We start from the raw sequence: 27,939 nt of genomic DNA, 5'->3' as shown, positions 1-27,939 counted from the left end.
CGAATTGGCTGCACTCTCCTGTCTGGAACCTTTCCTAGTGTTCCACCAGGACAAGGTGGTTCTTCGTCCGGTCCCTTCCTTCCTTCCTAAGGTGGTCTCCGCCTTTCATCTGAACGAGGACATCGTTCTCCCCTCTTTGTGTCCTTCCCCTTCCCATCCGCGGGAGAGGAAGCTTCATCGCCTGGACGTTGTCAGGGCGCTCAAGATTTACCTGGAAGTAACCAGCTCTTTCAGGCATACTGACTCGCTCTTTGTGGTCCCGGAAGGGTCGCGCAGAGGGATGGCGGCATCCAAAGTTGCTATCGCTCGTTTTGTCAAGATGGCTGTTACTGAGGCTTATCTCGCCAAGGGCAGGGTTCCTCCCCTTGGTGTTACCGCTCACTCCACTAGAGCGGTCGGGGCTTCCTGGGCTCAGAGAAATCGGGCTTCTTCGGAGCAGATTTGCAAGGCGGCCACTTGGTCCTCCTTGCACACCTTCACCAAGTTCTACAGGGTGCATACTCATGCGTCGGCTGACGCTGCTTTAGGCCGTCTGGTGTTGCAGGCGGCAGTTGATTGATGCCTCTGGTGTTGGTTGAGTTTGTTCTGGTCCCTCCCTTCTGGGACTGCTCTGGAACGTCCCATGGTTTCCTGTGTCCCCCAAGGAATATGGGCGAGAAAAGGAGACTTTTGTATTACTTACCAGTAAAGTCTCTTTCTCGCTCTTCCTTGGGGGACACAGCACCCGCCCTTCATTGGGTTACAGTTGTGGTTCCGGCTTGGTTGCCCCCGTTGGGGCTCGACAGTTCTTTTTCCGGTTGGTGGTTATCTTTCACTACTTGGACACGCAACTGGCAGTCTCTTCTCCAGGCTGAAGGGTATAGCTGATGGAGGAGGGGCTTACAGCTTTCGCTTAGTGTCACGCCTCCTAGGGAGCAGAGCTATACCCATGGTTTCCTGTGTCCCCCAAGGAAGAGCGAGAAAGAGACTTTACTGGTAAGTAATACAAAAGTCTCCTTTTTATAAACTTTGTTAACCCTTTAGGTGTTCCACAAGAATTAATGGAAAATAGAGATGACATTTCAGAATTTCACTTTTTTGGCAGATTTTCCATTTTAATCAATTTTTACCAGTTACAAAGCAAGGGTTAACAGCCAAACAAAACTCAATATTTATGGCCCTGATTCTATAGTTTACAGAAACACCCCATATGTGGTCGTAAACTGCTGTACGGGCACATGGCATTGCGCAGAAGGAAAGGAACTCCATATGTTTTTTGGGAAAGCAGATTTCACTGGGATAATTTTAAGCTGTCATGTCACATTTGAAGCCCCCCCTGATGCACCCCTAGAGTAGAAACTCCAAAAAAGTGACCCCATTTTAGAAACGACACCCCTCAAGGTATACAAACCTGATTTTACTAACTTTGTTAACCCTTTAGGTGTTCCACAAGAATTTATGGAAAATAAAGATGACATTTCAGAATTTCACTTTTTTGGCGGATTAAATTTTTTTTTATCAGTGACTGCCGAAACCCTGGCGTGGATTGGGCGGACGCAGCTCCTGCACCCGCCCGATCCCCATGAAGTACATGTACGTCACGGGTCTTTAAGTCCCACAAAGAAATTACGTACATGTACATCATGGGTCCTTAAGGGGTTGAAAATATATTCCCAAATACCTTTCATTATTTATAATGGCTCATTTTTTCTTGGGAGCAATCATTAGGAGAAATAAAATGGCCGCCGTGCTATTAATACACTCAATACCTGTCCTTATCACACAGCAGGACAAGTTACTTCCGAGCACTGAGCTAAAGAGCTGCCTCATCCTCCTCTCTGCTCTGCTTGTCAGGGGTTATGGTCCTGAATATTGTTTAATATGATCTTCAGCTTAATCTCTGAAGGGATGGAGTTCATGGGGAGACATGAAGTACAGAGAGGAGCTGGGGATGTGGCTGTGTCATGCTGTGTGATTAGGATATGTTTTGAGTGTACTAATAGGACGGTGGCCACTTTTTTTCTCCTAATGATTGCTCTCCAGACAAAACAAGCCATTATAACTAATGAAAGATATTTGGGAATATACACTGCCTGTCCAAACAAAAAGTCGCCACCAAAAAAAAAGCCTTTAGCTTTGATTATGGCACGCATTCGCTGTGGCATTGTTTCGATAAGCTTCTGCAATGTCTCAAGATTTATTTCCATCCAGTGTTGCATTAATTTTTCACCAAGATCTTACATTGATGATGGTAGAGTCTGACCGCTGCACAAAGCCTTCTCCAGCACATCCCAAAGATTCTCAATGGGGTTATGGTCTGGACTCTGTGGTGGCCAATCCATGTGTGAAAATGATGTCTCATGCTCCCTGAACCATTCTTTCACAATTTGAGCCCGCTGAATCCTGACATTGTCATCTTGGAATATGCCCGTGCCATCAGGGAAGAAAAAATCCATTGATGGAATAACCTGGTCATTCAGTATGTTCAGATAGTCAGCTGACCTCATTCTTGGAGCACATACTGTTGCTGAACCTAGACCTGACCAACTGCAGCAACCCCAGATCATAGCACTGCCCCCACAGGCTTGTACAGTAGGCACTAGGCATGATGGGTGCATCACTTCATCTGCCTCTCGTCTTACTCTGATGCGCCCATCACTCTGGGACACGGTAAATCTGGACTCATCAGACCACATGACCTTCTTCCATTGCTCCATGGTCCAATCTTTATGCTCCCTAGCAAATTGAAGCCTTTTTTTCTGGTTTGCCTCAGTGATTAGTGGTTTTCTTACAGCTACACAGCTGTTCAGTCCCAATCCCTTGAGTTCCCTTCGCATTGTGTGTGTGGAAATGCTCTTACTTTCACTATTAAACATAGCCCTGAGTTCTACTGTTGTTTATCTTTGATTTGATTTCACCAAACGTTTAAGTGATCGCCAATCACGATCATTCAGGATTTTTTCCCGCCATATTTTTTCCTCGAATACGATGGGTCCCCACTATCCTTCCACCTTAATAATGCGTTGGACAGTTCTTAACCCAATTTTAGTAGTTTCTGCAATCTTCTTAGATGTTTTCTCTGCTTGATGCATGCCAATGATTTGACCCTTCTCAAACAGACTAACATCTTTTACACGACCACAAGATGTGTCTTTCGACATGGTTGTTTAAGAAAGGAGAAGCAACTCATTGCACCAGTTGGGGTTAAATAACTTATTGCCAGCTGAAAGATAATCGCCCATGCAGTAATTATCCAATAGGAGGCTCACAACTATTTACTTAGTTAAATCCAGGTGGCGACTTTTTTTTTCGACAGTGTATTTATAATAAAGTAATATTTGGGTATTTTCATTTTCTTAATTCCTGGAGAACCCCTTTAACCCCTTAGTGACCACCCATACGTGTTTTTACGGCGGTCACTAAGGGGCCTTAGGCTGGGCCGCCGCGTTTTTACGGCGGCCCAGTTTAAGCGCCGCGCGGCTCCCCCGTGCAGCGGGGAGCGTGGACCTGGCTCACACATGAGAGCCGGGTCCCTGCTCTAACAGCCCGGAACGGCAGGAGTGCCGATCCGGGCTGTTTAACCCTTTACATGCCGGGCGCAATGGCGCCCGCTGCATGTAAAGTGGTGACAGAGGGAGCGGACTCCCTCTGTCTCCCATCAGCACCCCGAAAATGCGATCGCGGGGTGCTGATGTGCTGGGAAGCTTACCTTGCTTCCGATGAGGGCCCGAGCCTGTCTTCAGTTACTTCCAGCAGGCTGTGGCTCTCTGGCGCAGCCTGCTGGTCAATGTTCGAATAGCATTGCTATTGAAATGCAATGCATTATAGAGATAATGCATTACATTTTAAAAGCAATCAAAATACTGTATATTATAGTCCCCTTGTGGGACTATTAAGTAGTAAAAAAAATTGAAAAAAAATACACATTTATTAAATAAAAAAAATTCCATAAAATAAAAAAATATGCCTTTTTTTCCATTGAAAATACGCTTTTCAATGAAAAAAAATTGCAAAAAGAAAATATCCCCCATATGTTTGGTATTGCCGCGTCCGTAACGACCGGGACTACATAAATATTACATAAATTATCCCCTATGGTGAACGCCGTAAAAAATAAAAAATAAAAAAAGACTGAATTTCGAATTTATTCTTAGTTTCCACCGAAAAAAAACGTAATAACAACCGATCAAAAAGCGGCATTTACTCCAAAATCATACCCATGAAAAATACAAGTTGTCTTTCAAAAATCAAGCCCTCACACAATTCCATATAAAAAAATAAAAAAAAGTTATGGGTCTTGTGAAGTGGCAATGCAAAATAATTTATTGGGTTAATAAAAGGTGTTTTATTGCAAAAAAAGTTGTAAAATGTAAACAAAATTATAAGTATTTAGTATCACTGTAATCGTACTGACCCAGAGAATAAAGATATTATGTTATTTGTACCGAAAAATGAACGCCAAAAAATGTATAATGTAAAAACGCAGTGGCAGTATTGCTATTTTTCCCCATCTCCCTCCCAGAAAGAGTTAATAAAAGTTAATCAGAAAGTTATGTGTACCCCAAAATGGCGCCATTAAAAACTACAACTTGTCCCGTAAAAAACAAGCCCTCATAAAGCTATATAGATGAAAAAATAAAAAAGTTATAGCTCTTGGAACGAGACCATAAAAAAAGGAAGAAAAACGCTTGGTCATAAAGGCCCAAACAGGCTTGGTCACTAAGGGGTTAAAGGCTATGGACACCTTTGTGGGCATTTTTATGTGATAGCATTTTACTCATTTTGGGCTACAAATAATTTTTTCAGTTAGCCTTTATGAAAAATGTTCAGCTATTTCTGAGATATAAGGGTTAAAAATCAGTCTGCTTGCGTCTGTTTTCTTTGAATCTGACAGCTCACTTGAAGTTCTTATCTCTGATCTCCTGCCCTCATAAACACTTATTTAAAGGGATTCTGTCATCAGATTTTACCCCTATAACCTAAAGATATCCTCATGTCCGGACTAATAAGAAGAATCCTAAGCTGGCCTGATTAAACCTCACTGTGGCTCTATTTGTCCAAAAAACTGGTTTTTATAACCTGCCAATCACTTAAGGTGCCCAAGGGGAGGTCCGTTAATACAGGGTGCCCGGCCGCACCCCTCGCCGTCCGGTGCCCGGCCGCACCCCTCGCCGTCCGGTGCCCAGCGCCGCCTTCCCTGTCTTCATCGCCGCCTTCCCTGTCTTCATCGCCGCTTTCCCTGTCTTCAGCGCCGCCTTCTACAGCTCAGCGCCGCCTCTGCAATCCTCCCTTCCCTTTGCCAGATCCCGCGCCTGCGCACTAGGCTTGGCCTGATGCGCCCGTGCGGACTCCTGGCAGCGGCTTCATTGAGCGAAGTGCGCATGCGCCGGCCTGATGCGCACTTCGCTCAACCCTAATATGACCTGCAGATTGGCAGAGCTTAGTGCGCAGGCGCGGGATCTGGCAGAGGGACGGGGTGGATTGCGGAGGCGGTGCTGAGCTGTAGAAGGCGGCGCTGAAGACAGGGAAGGCGGCGATGAAGGCGGCTCTGGGCACCGGACCGCGAGGGGTGCGGCCGGGCACCCTGTATTAACGGACCTCCCCTTGGGCACCTTAAGTAAGTGATTGGCAGGTTATAAAAACCAGTTTTTTGGACAAATAGAGCCACAGTGAAGTTTAATAAGGCCAGCTTAGGATTCTTCTTATTAGTCAGGACATGAGGATATCTTTAGGTTATAGGGGTAAAATCTGATGACAGAATCCCTTTAAGGCATATTCTTAGCAGTTTGATGAAAATTGAGCCACAATGAGTGTTTGAGTTCAGAAGCTACAAATGAGGCATCAGATGATGGGATTTAGGCTTGAGTGAATCGAATCATATGTCGGATCTTTGTTGGAACTGCTGTTTCTGTACATGATTAAAATGTATTGGCTCCATGGAGAAAAACTTTGGTATTCATATCTGCTTATTTAGAAACATTTAAAAATAGGAATCCGAGGTTGGGTTTGGTACTGGCTGGTACATCAGTACCAAAACCCACTTCAGATTGCTATTTCAAAATGTTATTTACCGAAGTCTCGTAAACTTCAGGCGAGACAAAGTTTTCCTCCACTTAGCCAATAAATTTAAATTAGTGATTTCAGATCTATGATCCGAAGCTCGATTCGCTCAAGCTTAGTGCGATTAAATTTTTTTATTTTTAACCCCTGTATTAAAAAAATGGCTGAACATTTTTAATAAAGACCAGTTGAAAAAATGATTTTTAGCCCAAAATAAGGCTACATGCACACGACCGTTCCGTTTTTTTGATGTCCGCAAACCGCGGATCCGCAAAAGACGAATGGCGTCCGTTCCGCAATTTGCGGAACGGCACGGACAGCCCTTAATATAACTGCCTATTCTTGTCCGCAAAGCGCGAACACGAATAGGACATGTTATATTTTTGCGGGGCCACGAAACGTAGCAACGGACTGCGGACAGCACACGGAGTGCTGTTCGCATCTTTTGCGGCCCCATTGAAGTGAATGGGTCCGCATCTGAGCCGCCAAAACTGCGGCTCGGATGCGGACCAAAACAACGGCCGTGTGCATGAGGCCTAAGTAAAATGCATTCATAAAAAATTGTCCCAAAAGTGTTCATAGCTTTTAAATATTTATTTTATCTGTACTGTTTTGGCTGACATTTCATGTGCCATTTTGTGTGATTGCAGTTGGTGTCGGCAGTCGGCTATCTTCATAGTCACTACATTTTACATCGTGACATTAAGGATGAAAATATTATCATTGCTCCTGACTTCACGATAAAGCTGGTCGACTTTGGTTCTGCTGCTCGTTTGCAACCCGGAAAATTGTTCTCTACGTTCTGTGGCACCACTGAATATTGCGCACCAGAAGTTCTGCTCGGCAATCCGTATGTTTGCTCTGTTTCTGTAAATCATTTGCTAATGTTGCAGTTTGTGAGGTCAGAAATCCACCAGAAGTGTGAAAGATTCATATTAGTTATAAGAAGCTGTAAACGACCGATTTTATGTATAAATCCAAATGATAGCTAAGGGTACTTTCACACTAGCGTTAGAAGAATCCGGCAGGCAGTTCCGTTGCCGGAACTGCCTGCCGTATCCAGGAAATCCGTATGCAAACCGGATCCATTAGATACCGGATCCATTAGACTTTTGCATTGAAATACCGGATTCGTCTTTCCGGTATCATCCGTAATAACGGATCCGGTATTTAATTTTTTTCAAAGCTAGAAAGAAGTGCACATGCGTTGCGGCAATTTCCGGAACACTTGGTACCGGATCCGGCATTAATACATTTCAATGGAAATTAATGCCGGATCCGGCAAGTGTGGTTGTGTTCCGGGATTCAAATACCGCTCAAGGGACGGAACGGAAGACATCCTGATGCATACTGAACGGATTGCTTTCCATTCAGAATGCATTAGGACAAAACTGACGCGTTTTTTTTCCGGTATTGAGACCCTTTACCGGATTTCAATACCGGAAAAGAATAACGCTACTTTGAAAGTACCCTTAATTGTGCTCCAGTCCCTACTCGTAAACTTCAGGAATGGACGGTGGTCATGAGTGCTGCTGCAGCCAATGACTGGCTGCAATGGTGATGTGTCCCCCAAGCAGCTTGTCACTGGGTCACATGCCGCTTGGGGTACATGTCCTCTCTCCAGTCAGTCATTGGCTGCAGTGGCACACGTGACCTCTGTCCATTTCTGAAATTGACAAGCCGGGGACCAGAGTGCAGTGGATAAAAGTAGGGATCGACCGATTATCGGTTTTACCGATATTATCGGCCGATATTGAGGATTTTGAACGTTATCGGCATCTATTTTGCCGATATTCCGATAACATATTGGGAACACAGAACGCGCTGCTGACAGCGCGTTCTGTGTTCCCTCCGCAGCACAGGAGAGAAGGAAGCAGTGTCTCCTCCCCCTGTGATGCCGCTGCCGCCAATGGCAGGAGAGGAGACAAGAGGAGGGGAGGGGCTGTGGCCGCTGCGCCACCAATGAAGATGAGTCTTTCATTAATTCATATACAGGAGGCGGGAGCTGGCTGCAGAATCACATAGCCGGCTCCCGACCTCTATGAGAACGGCTGCGATCCGCGGTAGTTAACCCCTTAGGTGCCGCGGATCGCAGCTACCGCTCATAGAGGTCGGGAGCCGGCTATGTGATTCTGCAGCCATCTCCCGCCTCCTGTATGTGAAAGAGAGGTATCTTCATTGGTGGCGCAGTGCGCCCCCCCCCCCGCACAGAGCAGCAGGGACAGTGTGAGATCCTATTCACCCTGATAGAGATCTATCAGGGTGAATAGGACAAGGGTTCTAGTCCCTAAGGGGTCTAAAAGTTAGTAAAAAAGAAAAACACAAAAATATTAAGTATAAATGAAAAAGATTTACAAAAAAATAAAATAATAATACACGTTAACAATAAACATTAATTTTCAGCAGATTTGTGTAGGAAAATTTTTTTTCCTCAAAAATAAAAATACCCAGAATATCGGTATAAATTATCGGCTATCGGCCTGAAAGTTGACAAATTATCGGTATCGGTATCGGCCCTAAAAAATCAATATCGGTCGATCCCTAGATAAAAGGAGCCAAAACCAAGCAGGAAAGTGTGTGTCCTTCCACACACCCGACGGGCTGCCCAAAAGTGTTTGAAAGCTGGAAGACCCCCTTAAAGGGGTGGTCATGAAGACAATCCCTGTCCATGTAGCCTATTATGTCCCTTGCTCTTGTACCACCTTCTGTGAGCCAGAATGGAGAACTACTCTATAAAAGCGGCTCCTGTTCCTTGTATTGCAAGGACAACCGTTCATCTGAACGGCCATTATATAATACATGTCCTCTGCAGCTGCTGCATTTTCCCTGGAGGTTCAACCTATAAGCCTACAGTTTTGACCCCGCAAAAAAAAAAAAACTATGGAGAATTCCACCTGGAGGGATCAGCGTTCCCTTTCACATGCTGTGTTAGGGTACAGCTAGACAATACGATTTTGCTGCAGCTGGCCACACCACAACTGTTCAGGGTGCATTCACACAACCGTATGTATTTTGCAGTCCCCAAAACGCAGATCTACAAAATAGGGATGACCTCCGTGGGACATCTGGCTTGCATCCGTTTATTTTTAGCGGACCCATTGATTTCAATGGGTTCTTGGTCTGCATTAATCACTGCCAAAGGGGCTTCAACTAAGTCCTGGGTAAAGAGTCTGAATACTTATGTCAATGCAAGATTTTAGTTGTTCTTTTTTGATAAATTTTCAAAGATTTAGAGCATTTCTGTCCCATTATAGGATATTGAGTGAAGAACGATGGGGAAAACGTGAACTTTTTTTTATGTTGGCACAAGGCCGCAGCATAACAAAATGTGAAAAAAGTGAAAGGGTCTGAAGACTTTCCGCATGCACTATAGGGTCATTTATCAAACTGGTGTAAAGTAGAACAGACTTAGTTGCCCATAGCGACCAATCAGATTCCTCCTTTCGTTTTCCAAGGGAAATGTCCAAAATGAAAGGTGGAATCTGGTTGCTATGGGCAACTAAGTCAGTTCTACTTTACACCAGTTTGATAAATGACTATATATATATATATATATGTGTGTTATTTTATTGGTTTTGCTCTGCTCTACATTAATATTGTTATTTGTGTAGATGTTTATTCGAGCTTGCTGTCTTTTCAGGTATCCAGGTCCAGAGCTGGAAATGTGGTCTCTTGGAGTGACTCTGTACACATTGATATTTGGAGAGAATCCTTTTTGTGAAGTTGAGGAGATCCTTGAGGCAGATCTGAGCCCTCCATTCTCTGTATCTCAAGGTAGGAAATCTTTGCTTTCATTAGCAATACATCTCATCTGTGACATAAAATGAATACTTTTATCATAAATGTGTATCCTAATTTAAGGTCTCTTGACATTACACACTGCTCTGAATCAGCTTGATCGGGTTACCCTTTGTAAACGGAAAGGGTTAGACCACACAGTGCAGGGCCGAGTCACCCTGGCCTGCGGGGGTCCATGACTATGCCATTTTGCAGTAAAATTGTGTAACCATTGGCCACTGTGGGTGGTGACGTGGTTGCATGCGGCCAAACGCGTACTTACATACCATTCACAGCTGTCTTCATGCTGATATTAGTTTTGACTATTTTGATTATTGCCAAACTAGTGGGAATTCCAGACTAGTGGCTGTCAGCCGATAAAATGGAAATGATGCTCTCTAGAGAGATATTTTATTATCCTATAAACCAAGATTCACTCATACTTCATTGGATATACTTACGCCTGTACAACCCCTTTAAAACCTGTATCTTGGCGTTACAGTTTTTAAAGGGGTTGTCCGAGTGTTTAATATTGATGGTCCCTCTTCAGGATAAGTCACCAGTATCTGATCGGTGGAGGTCTAAAGCTTATATTACACCTGCAGCAAATCCTTAAGCGTTCGTAGTAAACGATGATACTGCCGCTGATTACCCGATGAACGAGAAAACGTTCGTTCATCGGGTAATTGGAATCTTTCAACAGGTTTAAAAATCATCGTTTGCCAGTGGCAAATGGTGCTATGTAATCACGATCTGCCGCCGGCAAGCATCGATCAGTATGGGGATGAGCGATTGCATTAGCGATTGCTCCTCCCCTTACTGAGGAGGAGATCGCTGCATGTAATAGCAGCAGTCTCCTCCGCTGACGAACAGGCGATTGCAGGGAAGTAACGCTTCCCTTCTGACAATCGCCTGTGTGATCTGTAGGTGTAATATAAGCTTTACTCCCAGCACCCCACCTATCAGCTGTTTGGTAAGGCTGCGGCTCTCCAGTGAGTGCACCCCCCCCCCCCACCTTCCCCGCAGTTTACCAAGCACAGTGCCGTATATATTGAATAGCGGCCATGCTTGGGACTGAGCTGCGTGGGACTAGCTGGTAATAATGATTGTACTGTCTGATCTCATCTTGTAGAGTTACAAGATCTTATCTCTGGCCTCCTTCACCGTGACCCAGAGATGCGTATGACTCTGGATGAACTCCTCAGGGACCTTTGGGTGACGCAGCCTGTCAACCTCGCAGAGTATACCTGGGAGGAGGTCTATCCACCAGCATGCACCCAAGCAGGTAAGGAAAGAAATATACATTACTATAGTTTTATGATTTTATTTAGTATTTTCGTGTATAAAACTGTGTAAATGCTGCAGGTCACATACAAAAAAGCCTGTCAGCCCTGTACAGAAAATGATCTATCCTCAAGTTCTGTCTAGAAGTAATCTCCTATTGTTAAGGCTACATCATTGTACAACAGAAGCGCTTTTTACCTTTTGTGCCGTCCATAGATTGTAAGCTCTTACGAGTAGAGTCCTCGCTCCTCCTGTGTGAAATTTTAATTCTTTTGTTACTCTGTAATGTCTGATTCTATCTGTACATGGTCCTCTGATTATAAAAAGCTGCGTAATATGTTGGCGCTATATAATTAAAGATTACTATTATTATTAGTAAGACCGACTTTTAAATGGGGTGTTCCACCATATAAAGTTTTCGCATATCTATAGGATATGGTAGTCTTTTGGTGTCTACTATGGAAATCCAAAAGAGCTTTCCAGGTCATCCCTGGATTTAAGCTTAGCCCCTATTCACACGATAGGGGACAGTTGATAGATTGGTGGGGGTCTGACTGCCTAGGACCCTCACAATCACTATGATGAGCAGTATAAATGGAGCGGCAGTCGGGCATACATGCTGCTGCTTTATTCTTCTCTGTGGGTCTGCTGGAAATAGCCGAGTGCTGTACTCTGTTACTCATCCTCCGCTTGATTCACATGGAGGGACACTTTGCTGAGGACTTCGGAACCAAGTTTTAAAATGGTTTTCAACTTGAAAAATCTAATCCCGAATGTATTCACCTAAGTCCCACAAGACTTTGGTGATAACGAATTTGACTTGCCAGAGCCCATACATTTTAATGCTGTATGGAGACGATTCTCCGTACAGCATTAAAACAATGTTTTGAGCAAAGCGACTTCGGATCTAGGATCCAAAGCTTCCTTTGCTCATCCTTAGGATCTCTCTTGAGTTATATGTTGGCATTCCAAGTGTCCTGGTTCATAGAGCCATTCCCTTTGAGTGCCACTCTAGAAAAATTGATACTGAAGGCCGATATGTCTGTCTGCACTGTTCTATTTTTGGGGTACAATTTCTTCTAATTGCCATATATATACCACCGCCATACTCCACTGGTGTAATAAAAGAAGTAATGACATGGATAGTGCAGGGCCCCCAGGCACCAGTTCTGATGTTGGGTGACTTTAATAAATATTTGGACCCTTCTCTGGATAGGTTCCCGCCACCTAATGATCTAACACATACTGGGGAAACCACATTGGCAAAGTTACTCAGGGAGCTGGACCTCCACGACCTGTGGAGAATTAAATTCCCTCAGAACGGCAGTACTCCTGCTTCTCTGCGTCCCATAATTCTTTGTGCAGAATAGATTTACCCATTGGATCCCTAGAGGCACTGTCATATACTTCTGTTATTGAATACTTACCGCGGTGCCTTTCGGATCATTCTCCAATACACATAGAATTAAGATGTAAAAACAACGGAGGGCGTTGTGGTCCAGCGCTCTGGAAACTCAACCCTTTTTGGATACATTTGTTAGACGAGGAAGATCCCATGACAGAATACATAAGGGAATTTTTCAATTTTAACATAGGGTCAACACCCATGGGAATAGTTTGGGACACCATGAAAGCATACGTGAGAGGTCTTTATATCCAGAAAATTAATAGACGTAAAATAAAAACTAGGGAACTCACTAAAGCTATACAGCAGGAAGTGACAAGGAGTGAACAGGTATATGTGAGCGCGCCCTCCCAGCAGACTGCAGCCTTATGGAAAGAAACACAATCCAAACTTACAGATCATCTGCTACATATAGCGGACAATAAACGGTTCTTCACTAAACAAAAATACTTTGAGGCAGGAGAGAGTACGGGTAGTCTGCTGGCCAGGGTGGTCTGGTCACAGGAGGGTTCATCCAGAGTAGCAGCAATCAGAACCTCAGATGGAGAACTTTCCGTGGAAAGTTCAGTAATCCTGGATACATTTCACAACTTTTATAAGGATTTATACTCCTCCAAATTGCTTATCGAAAGAGATGATATAAAAAATTATCTTAGCCAAATATCTATTCCTAAATTATCCCTAGAATTGGCTGCATATCTGGATGAGCCCATTACATTGGAGGAACTTGAAATAGCTTTAAAGAGGACCTTTCACCAGAATAAAACATCTAAACGATAACTATACAGACATGTAGAGCGGCGCCCAGAGATCCCCCTGCACTTACTGTTATCCCCGGGCACCGCTCCGTTCTCCCGTTATAGCCTCCGGTATCTTCATAGTTAGGCTCCACCCAGGGGAACCTGCCGGGGTCTCCTTCTCCCAGGCTGTAGCGCTGGCCAATTGAGCGCTCAGCTCATAGCCTGAGAGAGAGAAAAAAAAACTCTCAGGCTATGAGCTGAGCGCTGCGATTGGCCAGCGCTACAGCATAGGAGAAAGAGACGCCGTCAGGTTCCCCTGGGTGGAGCCTAACTATGAAGATACCGGAGGCTATAACGGGAGATAACAGTAAGTGCAAGGAGATCCCTGGGCGCCGCTCTACATGTCTGTATAGTTAGTTTAGATGTTTTATTCTGGTGAAAGGTCCTCTTTAAGCTCTCTTCCTAATGAAAAGGCCCCGGGGTCGGACGGATTACCGGGGGAATTCTTTAAACAATACAGGGACTGTCTCCTTCCACACCTCCTGGAGACCTTTAATGATGCGCTACGAATCGGAAAGCTTCCTGCTTCTATGAGAGAGGCGATAGTGGTGGTTATCCCAAAGCCCAAGAAGGACCCAGTTAAACCTGACTCATACAGACCTATTTCTCTCCTACCTACTGATGTAAAATTGCTAGCTAAATTACTGGCCAACCGGCTTAATAAGGTGATTACTCCTTTAATACACAAGGATCAGGCTGGTTTTATGCCAGATAGAAGCACGGCCAATAATCTCTGTCGACTTTTTTTGAATCTACAGAGACTGTTAAATACGGGGTGATGCCATGCAATAATATCCTTAGACGCGGCCAAGGCTTTTGACAGCGTGGAATAGGAGTACCTGTGGGAAGTCTTGGAGTCCATGGGATTTGGGCAGGGTTTTATCTCCTGGGTCAAATTACTGTATAACTCCCCATTAGCAAGGATTAGAGCGAACGGGCTACTCTCAAAGCACTTTCCTTTACATAGAGGCACACGGCAGGGTTGTCCCTTGTCCCCCTTCCTATTTGCGATAGCAATCGAGCCCCTGGCCTGCCTTCTACGAAATTCTCCACATTGGAAGGGATTTCCAATAGGCCCCCGGGAAGAAAGAGTCTTGTTATACGCAGATGATCTATTATTATATGTGGGAGATCTGCAGAAGTCCATTGATCCAATAATAAAGGAGATTGATGAATTTGGGACATTTTCTGGGACAAGTCCACAATTCTCCTCTTAGATCCCACCCCAACACAATTAGATCTTGCCTGTATACCCCTGCAACTGACCACCCACTTCAAATATTTAGGCGTAATGATATCACCAGTACCAGCCGAATACATAAAACTGAATTTAGAGCCACTAATCTCTAAATTTGTAGTCAAAACTAATGTTTGGTGCAAGCTGCCCCTTACGGTATTTGGCTGCTGTAATCTTAATTAAAATTATATTCATGCCACAATTATTATATTACATAACTTGCCGGTATGGGTCCCACAGAGGATATTTTACAAAATTCAGGGGATTTTTAGATCACTGATTTGGAAAAAAAAGCAACCGAGAATCCGCATAGAGACACTCCAAAGATGTAAGGAAGAAGTCGGTTTGTCCCTCCCGAACCCATGGTCCTACTTTATGGCTGCACAATTGCAACATGTTAGGGGTTGGATTAGAACACGTGAATTAGACTCCTCGGCTGAGATAGTTGCTCATAGTATGAAACAGAAAGCACCTATTGCTTCTATTGAAGTGAGCGGGCAGCACCCTCTAGGCAGGAAACTTCCCACAATTTCCCTTATAACCAAAGTTTGGTCAAAATTCAAGGAACTGGCAAACTTAGCAAGTCTTAGCGAGAATACGCCATTATGGCGGAATCCCCAATTGCCAGAGATATTTAGACTAGAAGGCTTTTCCCCAGGGGAGGAGAGGGGCATATTATTTTTGGGCCAAATTCAATTTCAAGGATTGTTCAAATCTTTTACTCAGCTTCAGGAAGAATTGGGCCTACCCAAGACAGCATTTTTTCAATTTCTACAATTAAGACATGCTTGTCATACACAATTTCCAAAGGGTATGGTGTTTGCCACCCCCCCCCGTCCTGTGGTAAAACAGCTACTGGAGGGGGCAGGTCCACAAAAGGTCTAATATCACGTCTATATAAATTTATACTTGACGCCAATGCCTCCTCAACTCCCTTGGTGGTAAAAGGAAAATGGGAAGAGGATGTAGCAACAATATCTCAAGAACAATGGAATGATGTTCTGGCTATAACTACTAGTCTAAGGGCTCTTTCACACCTGCGTTATTGTCTTCCGGCATAGAGTTCCGTCGTCGGGGCTCTATGCCGGAAGAATCCTGATCAGGATTATCCTAATGCATTCTGAATGGAGAGAAATTCGTTCAGGATGCATCAGGATGTCTTCAGTTCCGGAACGGAACGTTTTTTGGCCGGAGAAAATACCGCAGCATGCTGCGCTTTTTGCTCCGGCCAAAAATCCGGAACACTTTCCGCAAGGCCGGATCCGGAATTAATGCCCATTGAAAGGCATTGATCCGGATCCGGCCTTGGGCTAAACGTCGTTTCGGCGCATTGACGGAGCCGACATTTAGCTTTTTCTGAATGGTTACCATGGCTGCCGGGACGCTAAAGTCCTGGCAGCCATGGTAAAGTGTAGCGGGGAGCGGGGGAGCAGTATACTTACCGTCCGTGCGGCTCCCCGGGCGCTCCAGAGTGACGTCAGGGCGCCCCAAGCGCATGGATCACGTGATCGCATGGATCACGTCATCCATGCGCATGGGGCGCTCTGACGTCATTCTGGAGCGCCCGGGGAGCCGCACGGACTGTAAGTATACCGCTCCTCCGCTCCCCGCTCCTACTATGGCAACCAGGACCTTAATAGCGTCCTGGGTGCCATAGTAACACTGAAAGCATTTGGAAGACGGTTCCGTCTTCAAATGCTTTCAGTACACTTGGGTTTTTCCGGATCCGGAGTGTAATTCCGGCAAGTGGAGTGCACGCCGGATCCGGACAACGCAAGTGTGAAAGAGGCCTTACACTGAACGAATCTCAGAGATTGTCTCAGCTATACTTAATACACAGAGTGTATAGAACCCCAAAATTTCTATTCAAAATAGGCGCACGACCGGACTCCACGTGCCCTCGCTGTGGAGACATAGAAGCAACATTGCTTCATTTGGTTTGGAACTGCCTAAAATTGAAGAGATTTTGGGAAGATATACGTGAAATCATAACCGTTACGACCCAGATACGATTGCCTAATGATCCAAGGGTCTGTGTATTGGGTATTCTAGAATCTTCAGAAATAGACGATAAACTGTCATTGTGCATTCATAGAATGCTGTTCCAGGCGAGGGTTTTATTGGCTAAATACTGGATACGGGAAAATCCACCCAACACACAGGAATATATAAATCGGCTGAATACAGTTTTACGCCTTGAAAGGGGAGTCTATAACAAGAGAAAATGTCCCAACAAATTCCTGTCGATATGGAGGGGCTGGGTGGAGAATGGGAGTTTGGTTTCTGCGGCTCTATCAAGAGATTGCATACGAGGGCAGTTTTCCCTATTGGGCCAGATATCTTAGCACATGTTGATGAATGGGGGACGTCGTTAGATCACTCTAATCTCTGCTCTCATTAAAAAGGTTTTCCTGAGACGTAATTAATAGAGAAATAAAAGTACTACAACTGTTTCTCTATTGGATCAAGTAAAGGGGGAGGAGGGGGGAGGGGTTGGTTAAATGTTAAAAGTTTTACAATAATCTAACATTAATTCTGCAATGTCCTGTATCCTTATAATAACATGTATCTGTCTTTCTATTCTGTACTATGATGCTTTCATGTTACTATGGCGACAGCCTCATTATGCTGGAAAGACCATAATGTATGGACTGACAAGATATTTGTTGATGTATACAAAATTTTTATTTTGTTAATACCTTTATTGAAAATCAATAAAAACGATTTTGATAAAAACAATATGTTGGCATTCCATTAGATTGATCCACACGTATACCATATCCTATCGGTGTGGCATAAATGTGAATAGTGGATTTCCTGGAGTATAATATTGATGACCTATCCCCCGGAAAGTTCACCAGTATCAGATTGGTGGGTGTCCAACTCCAGGCCCCCTACCGATTAGCTGTTTGAAAGGGCTTAGTGCCTCCTTGCAGCATATTAAGCATAGCGCCGTACATTGCATAGCGGCTGTGCTTGGTATAGTATTTAATGGGACTGAGCTGAGCCTAGGCCATGTGACCAACGAACGGGACGTCACCGGCCTAGGAAGAGGATGCAGCACTTAACGGAGCAGCAGAGCCTTCTCAAACAGCTGTTCGATGGGGGTGCTGGGAGTTGGATCTGATATTGATGACTAAGCTTGAGCGAATCGAACTTCGGATCAGAGATCTAAAGTTGATTTCTTCAAACATCGGTTTTAGGGTACATTCACACGACCGTATTTTCTGCGGAACGGTAGCGGACCCATTCATTTCAATGGGGCCGCAAAAGATGCGGACAGCACACAATGTGCTGTCCGCATCCGTAGATCCGTTCCGCGACCCCGCAAAAAAGATAGAGCATGTCGTATACTTGTCCGCAATCGCGGACAAGAATAGGCATTTCTATCATAGGGCCGGCTACATTCACACGGCCGGTATCCATGTTTTGCGGATCCGCAATTTGCGGACCGCAAAACACTTACGGTCGTGTGAATGTAGCCTTAATGGAGTCTGGAGACCTGTCTCCTTACAGCATTAAAATGTATTGCCTATGTATAGGTAGTCTGCATCTTTAAAAACATTTTAAAAATAGGAATCCGAAGTCGGGTTTAGTACCGAGGTACCAGCCAGTTTTTAAAGATGCAGAAATGATTGCCTAATTAATTCACCAAAGTCTTGTGCGACTTCGTGTGAAATGAAGTTTGCCTACACATAGGCAATATATTTTAATGCCGTACAAAGACAGTATTAAAATCAAAGTGCTTGACCAAATCGACTTTGGATCAATGATCCGAAGCTCGATTCGCTCAACACTATTGATGACCTATTCTAAGGGTCGGTCATTAGTAGTTTACTCAAAGAAAACCCCTTTAAGATCACACAATCTCTGGCTTTTCTAAAGGTTTGCTTTAACTTTTCGATATCAACAAACCCCGACATAAACTTCTTTGCGTTTTTGTTCCCAGATGAAGGATTGAAACCGATTCCCGTCAGCCATAGCTCTGATTGGAATGGAGAAGGTGGAAAAGAAGCAGAGTGACTATGTCTCCAGATGAAGAAAACACAACTTGCACTTGTCACTGTGGCATAAAGATGGACAAAGGGTTTAAGACTATACCCAGAAGTCATTGTGCTATTCCACCCCATCACAAGAACAGACAATCTGAAGGAATCAGCCCGCCATCTAGTCACCAGCACTACATCGGCGTTAGTTACCAGTGTTAGCGGCCGTTCGCTGCTGCAGCAATTCATGGCAGTCCAATGGCCTCAAGGTGTTTGTGCTTCATTCAGTGGAACAGAATTAAAGTGCGCCAAATGAAGGATTTCATCATTTCAATTTGGAAAAGTGAGAAATCGGTGACTCCAATTGTAGAGACTTTTGCAGTCATGGTTTTCCGAATAGGACTCGGTTGGCTGGAGTGATTCGCTTTGGTACTACATAGGACCCTATTGATGACCCTTTATTCTGCACTTGAGTTTTTTTTTTCACTTGTTGCTGCTAAGTGGAGGAAACAACACTTGCAAGGACTTTCTCCGTTGTTTATTTTAAATATACAGTAAAAATATGAATAAACCACCGTGTAGGTGCCAAGCCTTTGTTCGCTCTAAGGCCCAAATGCCATAATATACATAATATATTGTCCCTAGTATTTCAGAATTCTGAATGAAAGCTGTATTGGAGCTGACAAGCATGCTGTACAGTATATCTGCAGAATTTGTGGTTTCTGACTTTATAAAGTACTGGCTCTTGCTCATTGCCAACAAAGTGGGTGCTAAGATTTTGCAGGGGCGGCTAATGTGAAATGTGGTGCCAAATTTTGTAGACTGGGCAATATATCCTTGATTTGTTGACTTTAGGTATTTCATGTATGTTTTTTTAATTCCCGTATGAAAAGCTGTCTCTATTTTTAGGTGTTTTTTATATTTTTTTAGGCCTGGTGAGCTGTTGTTAACCTTGGTTTTATACCTTAGCACTCCTCAGTAATCACTCCCATACGTTTTACCTGATCTTACCCAGGCTCCATGTGCAGTTTATCCAGAGCGTGTTCCACCAGGGTAGACTGACCCTGTGATCCTCATGACCATGACCACGCCAGCTGTTTGTATGAAAAAAACTATTTTAATGGTAATATGTACATGGTCGTAACACGGCCAGTGGGCATTCAGAACCAGATTTTCCTTAGTGCTCATATGGTTGATATACGAACACGTGCATTAGCCATAAAACCGTTTTTTTTTTTTTTTTTAATTTAAAAAAATTTATGGCACAAAATCACGCTTTGTTCCCAAATGTGGCCCATTTTTTGTCACACAATGGGGAAGATTCGCTAATCCTATAGTTGGTGTAAACTTAGACTGTCTAGACCTGCATCGGATTTATCGCCGTGCCTCATGGTAGATGTTACCTTTAGTGCATGGCTAGACACTTTTTTCTAACTTTATACCAAAGTTTGGTTGACTTACTTGGCAATAGAATGCCATGTGTGAATTGTGGCACAAGTTTGGTCCATCTTAGGCCACATACCTTTTCCATTAAGCCATGCCTCATTTTTAGGCTTGGTGCAGACAATCTTTTTAAACCTAGATGTTCCACAATTTGGTGCAATTTACGCCAAACTCTATGTGCACTCCCATGAATAAATGTGGGCCAGTGTCGCATCTCAGATTTATTAACTGAATCCTCCAAATATAATGGTTTTTCCACCCACAAATTGGTGTGCCAGTCTATCTTGGTGATAGTAATTTATTTAAGGTTTTTGGTGCAAACTTCTGTCTATACAAACTTGGCTTTGGCTCACAGGAGTATCAGTGCCTTCTCAAACAGTTAATTGGCGGAGGTCCCAGGGGGCTGGACAGCCACTGATCAGATAGTGATGACCTGTCCTGAGGATTGGTCATAAGTATAAAAATCTCGGAAAATCCTTTTAACTCTATCACACAGCAAGTGCCATTGTGGTTGTGCATCTTGTGACTACATGGACTTACGGTAGTTTACTCTGTCTAAATATTAGACTGTATTAGTAAATGTGGACCACTGGGTCTAAAGGAAATAATTGTAAGTTCTCTCTCCCCACCTTAGGCCAGTATCAGAAGAGCGTGAAACAGGCTCCGTGTGAGAACGAGAATTCCTGTAGTGAACTCTGCGACATTGACTGAACCCTATGGCATTTTAATGATTTATAATGCTGTGTGTCTCTGCCTGACTTCAATTGGTATTCACATAATGGCATCAGTACAAATTATTACAGTTCAGGTCGGGCAGAGACACACAGCATTATAAATCATTAAAATGCTGTGGGTCCATGTCATAAGAGCAGAGCTCACAGTGAACATGCTCATCTGAAACTGGCCATACAGTGTGCAGCTAGGGGAGCCAGTTCTTCCTAAATTGAAGAGATAATATGCAGTCATGTACTATCATTCTGGACAATCTGTGTATAGTCAAGATCACCTATGAAACTGACTGACCTCTTACATGTGAACTTGGCAGCTGAAGGCATCTGTGTTTGTCCCATGTTCACATGTGCCCGCATTACTGAGAAAAATTGTGTTTTCATATATTCAAATGAGCCTCTAGGAACATAGGGAGTCTGATCCCCACCGATCTGATATTGATATTGATGATCAGTATGTAAATCCCGGATAACCCCTTTAAAAACTGCAGTGCCATTTAAAAAAAACAAAACAAAAAAACGCTGTGTGTGAACCACCCTTGAACTGCTCTCTTTTGTATCCAATATTGTGTTTTGTCATAAAAAACGGCCATATTCACACAGTGCAGTATATTATGTAGTGCTTCCCCCACTACTCGATCTAATCACAAGTAGATTTATTTATGGTTAATGTATGCTTCTCCTTTTTTTTAGGATCCACCGACCGACCCCCCCCCCCCCCCCCCCCCCATCATGCTGTCTGCATAGACACAGAGCTGCGCTTCACCTGATTAAAACGCTGTTTTTCTTTTGTTGATCTGAGGCTCTGTTCCTGAGTTATGATACTTTTCCTTAATATGTCAATTAGGCCTTCAGTGCCATGAGGGTGTCACCATTGCTCCTGTTGCACCCAAGTTCTGCTTCTTTGTGTGGCCAGCCCCTGCCCTCGCTGCTTTATGATTGACAAAACCAGGTAGTGGCATAGCAGCAAGGGAGAAGCTGACCACATAAAGGAGCTGAGGTTGGGTGCAATAAGGGCAATGATGATGCCCTCATTGCACTGTATGCCTAATTTGCATATTAAGGAAAGGTATCATAAATCGGGAATCGACAAAAGAAAAACCGGTGAACCACAGATATGTGTCTATGGAAAGAGTTGGATATGGAGGTCCCTGGTGCATTGCACTGCACTGAGCTTTCTGCTGGGGGGATGTTTGAATAACCAGTAATGTAGACTACGCCATTGTGTCTTCTAAAAAAGCATACACAGATGGAAAGAAGATGAAACGGAGTACAAAGTTTTGTCTTTTGGGCCCCTTTCAGACGAGCGAGTGTCACGCTCCGGACTCGCAGCGCAGCTCCCGTCCTGACCTCCCAGCACTGCCAGGGTCACATAGCATTATAGTGATACCCTCTAAGGGTACATAGCATCATAAATCAATATAATGCTATGCGACCCCGGAAGTCCAGAGCGTGACACTCGCTCGTCTGAAAAGGGTCTTGGACTCCGGTCACCTCATTGAAGTTAATGGATTTTCCAAGGTTGAATACCATTTTCAGGTGTTGAAAATCTGCCCTCGGCAGGAAGTCCAGCGGAGGGTTACTTCGTGATCTGGACGGCCCCTAACGTGTGCTGTGTGAACCTGGCTTTACCTAGAGAGCACAGAGTTGCGGTCGTTCACTGAGAGCTTACAGGCAGAATGGGCTTTTCCGCCCATAGCATTACCCATCAGACCGCGCCAGCATAATACAGTGTGGTTCAGGGGGCTATATAGTTGGCACCCACCATTTGACCCTTTATGGGCATCATGTAGATAATGTGGTAATGGGTGAGGGGTGATTCAGGAGGCTGTCATACACACTGGGCTTTATTTTCTTAAAATAAAATTGTGCTATTCAATCATCATCATGTCTGGTATGAAAACCTGCAATTAAATAATAAAAATGGTCTAAAGTTGTATATATATATATTTTTTTAATATGAGGTTAAAGCCTGTATTACACAGACAGATTATACAGATGATTGCCAGGAGGGAAGAGTTTCTTCTCGGCAATCGCCTGCTCGTTATTGGAAGCGTCCGTTGCTATTACAAGCAGCGATCTCCTCCACAGTATGGGGAGGAGTGATGGGTAATGCCATCGCTGTTCCCCATACTGACTCATTATTTGCTGGCAGCAGATTGTGATTAGGCACGACCATCTGTTGTCAGTAAATTATGATTTTGAAACCTGTTGAAAGATTGGGATTGTCCGATGAAAGAGCGTTTGCTCGTTTATTGGTTAATTGGCGGCAGCATTACACTGCCAGATTATCGCTAATGAGCGTTCCTATGAATGATCTGGCCCGCTTACCTGCCCGTCTAATACAGCCTAAGGGCTTATGTACAGGGGAGTATTCCCATAGATTCGAGGAAGCATCACATTGCTGTTTTAGGAGCCTTACCCCATTGTACACACAGAGCGCTGGAGAGTCTGCTGCTCCTAAGGCTATGTGAGCGCAGAGTATGGCCCCTGAAGATACGGGCACACGTGGCGTATGTGATGCAGATTTTCCACAACGGAATTTCACAAAGGAAATCAACAGTTTTTACAGTAGCAAAAATCTCATCCAAGTGCGGTGGAAAATGTCCACAATGTAATCCACAAATAACTTGGTGAGGATCACGGCCCTTGCAATGCAGAGGGTGAAATCTTCTGCAAACTGCGCATGTAGGTCATGCAGATTTTGCTGTGGGTTTGTTGCCGATCTTCTGCACCAAAATACACCATGTGATATGTCCACTTGTGTCCACCTAGACCAACCTATAAGAAAAAACCTCAAATTGGGTATATAGATACACTGGGGTCTAGTATGATATACGGAGCCAACCAAAAACAACAAAACAATAACCCCATATAGAATAAGAGAGCACACATAAAATATATGTAGTTTATTAAAGACACATTAAATGACAATAAATATAACATAAAGGCACAAAGTAAAGGGGGTGGTGGTGCGCCCCATGTGGTGGGACCAAAATCAACCTCCCTCACATATACCGGACTAACAGGGAAAAGGGGGTCACAGACATTGGGTATAAAGCTGCATACTAATGGGAGAGCTGTAAGTTCACCCAAAGTAACCTATAACCATGTGTATGCTACATACAATAATACAAAAAAGTCAATGTGGTCACACACAGCACACCTACCCCCCAATGGTAACATAGATGGCAATCCGATAAATGCGGATTACCAAATAGTAACACAATCAAGGGCAGAGCAGGAATGCTGTGTGTAAGCAATAAATCATACTGAATTAACAAAGTAACAATGCATTAAACAAAAACACAAATTACCCATGGTATGCCAGAACCCAAGGTCTGTGACCAGAGCTGCACCTCGACGCGCGTTTCGCCGAGAAAGGCTTCGTCAGGAAGTGTCCACCTACACTACAGGCAGAAAAATCAGCTGTGCTTTACTGTAGCAGTGCAGTGGATGAGATTTAAATATCCACACTCCACGTGGATTCGGAGTGGCTATGGATGTTAGAGCTGCAGCAGGTCACCTCATGCTGATGATTTCTGGCGCAGATTTTACCGTTTGTAATGCGTAGGATGAAATTCACTGCAAAAAACACTACTAACTTGAGGATTTTCTAAAGCAAATACATCCCGTGTGGACGTACTCCAAGGGTGCATCTGTAACCGTATTTTCAGTTTGCATCCGATCCGTATTATTTGAGGATCGGACCCATTTATTAAATCACTTGCTGTCTGCAGCCCTGCAATAAAAAAATAGAACATGTCTATTCTTGTCCATTTTGCGGACAAGTATAAGCATTTCTAACAAAGGGAGGGAAAGCTTGTGGATCCGTAATTTGTGGACCGCAAAAACTAGATTTTTGTACTTACCGTAAAATCTGTTTCTCTTCCGTTCATTGGGGGACACAGGCTTGACCATGGTATAGCTGTTGCCACTAGAAGGCGGACACTAAGCACATAAAGTGTAAGATCCTCCTATTCAGCTATACCCTTCCTGCAGGGACTAAGCTAAATCAGTTCGTGCAAAAGCAGTAGGAGAAGCAAGACAAAAATAAAATCACACTGTGTACAAACCCAGAACCACACAGGCCTGAAAAGGCCCCTAAACAAAGAAATGGGTGGGAACTGTGTCCCCCAAAGAACAGAAGAGAAACTGATTTTAAGTTAAGTACAAAAATCTAGTTTTCTCATCTGTATCATTGGGAGACACAGGCTTGACCATGGGACGTTACAGAGAAGTCCCCAATGGTGGGCATAACAAGCAACCCTCCCGTCAATCAGAGAACTGCCGTCTGCAAAACTCTACGCCCCAGAGAAGCGTCAGAAGACACAAAGGTGTGCACTCTATAAAACTTGGAAAAAGTATGCAAAGACGACCAAGTAGCCGCCTTGCACACCTGAAGGGCCGAAGCCCCGTGATGCACCGCCCAAGGGGCCCCCACTGCCCAAGCCGAATGAGCTGTCACCCGGAAGGGGCCCGGCCATTAACGCAGTACGCTTCGACAATGGCCAAACGAATCCATCGGGAAATGGAAGCCTTCGACGACGTCAGCCCTCTTCTCGACCCCTCTGGAATCACTAACAGGGAATCCGTCCGCCGGAAAGATGCTGTCTTTGACAGATAGACTCGAACAGCTCGTACCAAATCCAGGGTATGGAGCGACTGCTCCCGAGGATGAGACGGGTCCAGACAAAATGAAGGGAGAATAATCTCATTTAGATGGAATTCCGACACCACCTTCAGCAGGAAGGACTGCACAGGGCGAAGGACCACCTTATCCTGATGGAGGATCAGGAAAGGCGACCGACATGAAAGAGCCAAGAGTTCCGACACCCTACGGATGGACGTGATTGCCACCAAAAACGCCACCTTGTAAGACAGGAAGCCAGACGACACCTGCTGCAAGGGCTCAAACGGAGAAGATTGGAGAGCATTGAGCACTAGATTGAGATCCCAAGGATCCAACGGAGAACGGAAAGGGGGCGCAGCATGTGTGCACCCCCTGCAGAAATATCCGAACCGCCGAAAGTGAAGCTAAATACCTCTGAAAAAGAATGGAGAGCTGACACTTGCCCTTTGAGGAAGCTGAGAGCCAGCCCCAAATCCATGCCCGATTGCAGGAAAGCCAAGAGTCGCGGCAAAGAGAACCGAACGGGAGGCAGATGATGCTGCTCGCACCAACTAAAGTAGGACTTCCAGGTCTGGTGGTAAATTCTGGAAGACGATGGCTTCCTGGCCCGAATCATGGTCTGGACCACCGCATCCGAAAAACCATGGGCCTTCAGTATGGTGAATTCAACAGCCATGCCGTTAAATGTAGCGACCCTAAATTTGGGTGGAAGATCGGCTCCTGCGACAGCAGGTCCTCCTGAAGAGGAAGACGCCAAGGTTCGTCGTCGAGAAGGGCGACTAGAGACACATGCCACGCCCGGCGCAGCCAATCTGGGGCCACGAGAATGACGGCAGTCCCTCGGACCTGATTTTCCGGGGACACAGAATGAGAGGAAGAGGCGGGAACACGTAAGGAAACGTGAACCGACCCCACGGAATCACCAGCGCGTCGCACTCCAGGGCAATGGGGTCCCTGGACTGCGCGACGAAGTCCTCGACCTTGTTGTTGAAGCGTGAGGCCATGAGATCCACATCTGGCCGACCCCACCGCTCGCAGATGGCTCGAAAGACCTGCGGGTGAAGAGCCCACTCGCCGGGATCGAGACACTCCCTGCTGAGGAAGTCTGCGATCCAGCTGTCAACGCCGGGGATGTGAACTGCCGATAGTGCCGGAACATGTTTCTCCGCCCAGCTGAGAATCAGCGCCGTCTCCGCCATGGCTGCCGTGCTCCGAGTGCCGCCCTGGTGATTGAGGTACGCCACCGCCGTGGAGTTGTCGGACTGAACTCGAACCGGACGACCCCTGAGATGATCGGAGGTATTCCGCAGCGAGAGCCGAATCGCCCTCAATTCCAGAACATTGATTGGAAGGGAGCGCTCCTCGCGTGACCATACCCCTTGAACAGAGAGAATTTCCAACACTCCCCCCCCCCCCCCAACCCCTGAGGCTTGCATCCACTGTTACCACCTTCTAACGGAGAGGAAGTAACGAGCGGCCCAACTTCAACATCGGAGAGACCAACCACCATCTGAGGGCCCGGCGAACCGGGGCAGGGAGACGCATGGGCTGATCCAGAGAGGCTGGGGAGCGATCCCAGCTGGACAAAATGGCTCGCTGAAGCGTTCTGGTATGGAATTAACCATAGGGAACTGCTTTGAAGGCAGAGACCATGTGACCCAGAGCCCGCATGCAGCCACAAATGAGAACCGAACCTGGCCGTAACAAGGGGAGAATCTGAAGACAGAGAGCGGATAGCTTCTCCGTAGGCAAGATCACCTTGGCCTGAAATGTGTTGAGTACCATGCCCAGATAAGTCAACCGCTGCGATGGATAAAGACAAGATATCTGCATGTTCAGGATCCATCCGAAGCACTCCAGGGTGTCCAGAACAATGCTCAGGCTGTCCGCTGAACGACGGACCCTTCACCAGGATGTCGTCTAAGTAAGGGATCGCTACGATCCCCCTGGCATGGAGCAGGGCCATGACTGCCGCCAGAACTTTCATAAGGACCCTGGGAGCCGTGACCAGGCCTAATGGGAGGGCTACAAACTGGTAGTGAAACTGACCCACTGCGAACCGGAGAAACATCTGATGACTGATGCAGATGGGCACGTGAAGATAAGCATCCTTGATATCTATCGAGGACAGGTACTCCCCCCGGTTAGATGGATGCAATGACCGACCTCAGGGACTCCATCCGGAAGCTGGGGACGCGAAGGAAACGGTTGAGCACCTTGAGGTCCAGAACGGGACGGACCCTCCCCTCTTTTTTGGGAATCACAAAGAGATTGGAGTAAAACACCCAAAAAAGTGTACAGAAAAGCATATACCGCTAAAAAACAGGAAGCCACAAAAATATAGAATGTGTATAGTAATACAGAAATATTCTTGTCACGATGGAAGCCAATAGTGGCAGATGTGAAAATATTTGCATATGTGTGAAAGAAGGAAAGAATATGTCAAATGTACACTGCTCAAAAAAATAAAGGGAACACAAAAATAACACATCCTAGATCTGAGTTAATTAAATATTCTTCTGAAATACTTTGTTCTTTACATAGTTGAATGTGCTGACAACAAAATCACACAAAAATTAAAATATGGAAATCAAATTTTTCAACCCA

At 45.0% G+C, this 27,939-nt stretch overlaps 1 protein-coding gene across 1 annotated transcript in view; it reads left to right on the top strand.

Moving 5' to 3' along the window:
- The window catches only part of PASK (PAS domain containing serine/threonine kinase), an 82,511-nt gene extending 61,468 nt beyond the window's left edge, over positions 1-21,043 (top strand). Inside the window, exons 15-18 of the mRNA XM_040427930.1 lie at positions 6,690-6,889; positions 9,680-9,813; positions 10,949-11,101; positions 18,492-21,043. Of these exons, the coding sequence (XP_040283864.1) occupies positions 6,690-6,889; positions 9,680-9,813; positions 10,949-11,101; positions 18,492-18,565 (561 nt within the window). The 3' untranslated portion in view covers positions 18,566-21,043. The remainder of the gene's footprint in view (positions 1-6,689; positions 6,890-9,679; positions 9,814-10,948; positions 11,102-18,491) is intronic.
- Positions 21,044-27,939: the final 6,896 nt, after the last annotated feature.

This window comes from Bufo bufo, chromosome 4 (assembly GCF_905171765.1).
Source record: "Bufo bufo chromosome 4, aBufBuf1.1, whole genome shotgun sequence".
Lineage (NCBI taxonomy): Eukaryota > Metazoa > Chordata > Amphibia > Anura > Bufonidae > Bufo > Bufo bufo.
This window is presented reverse-complemented; position numbering and strand designations above follow the sequence as displayed.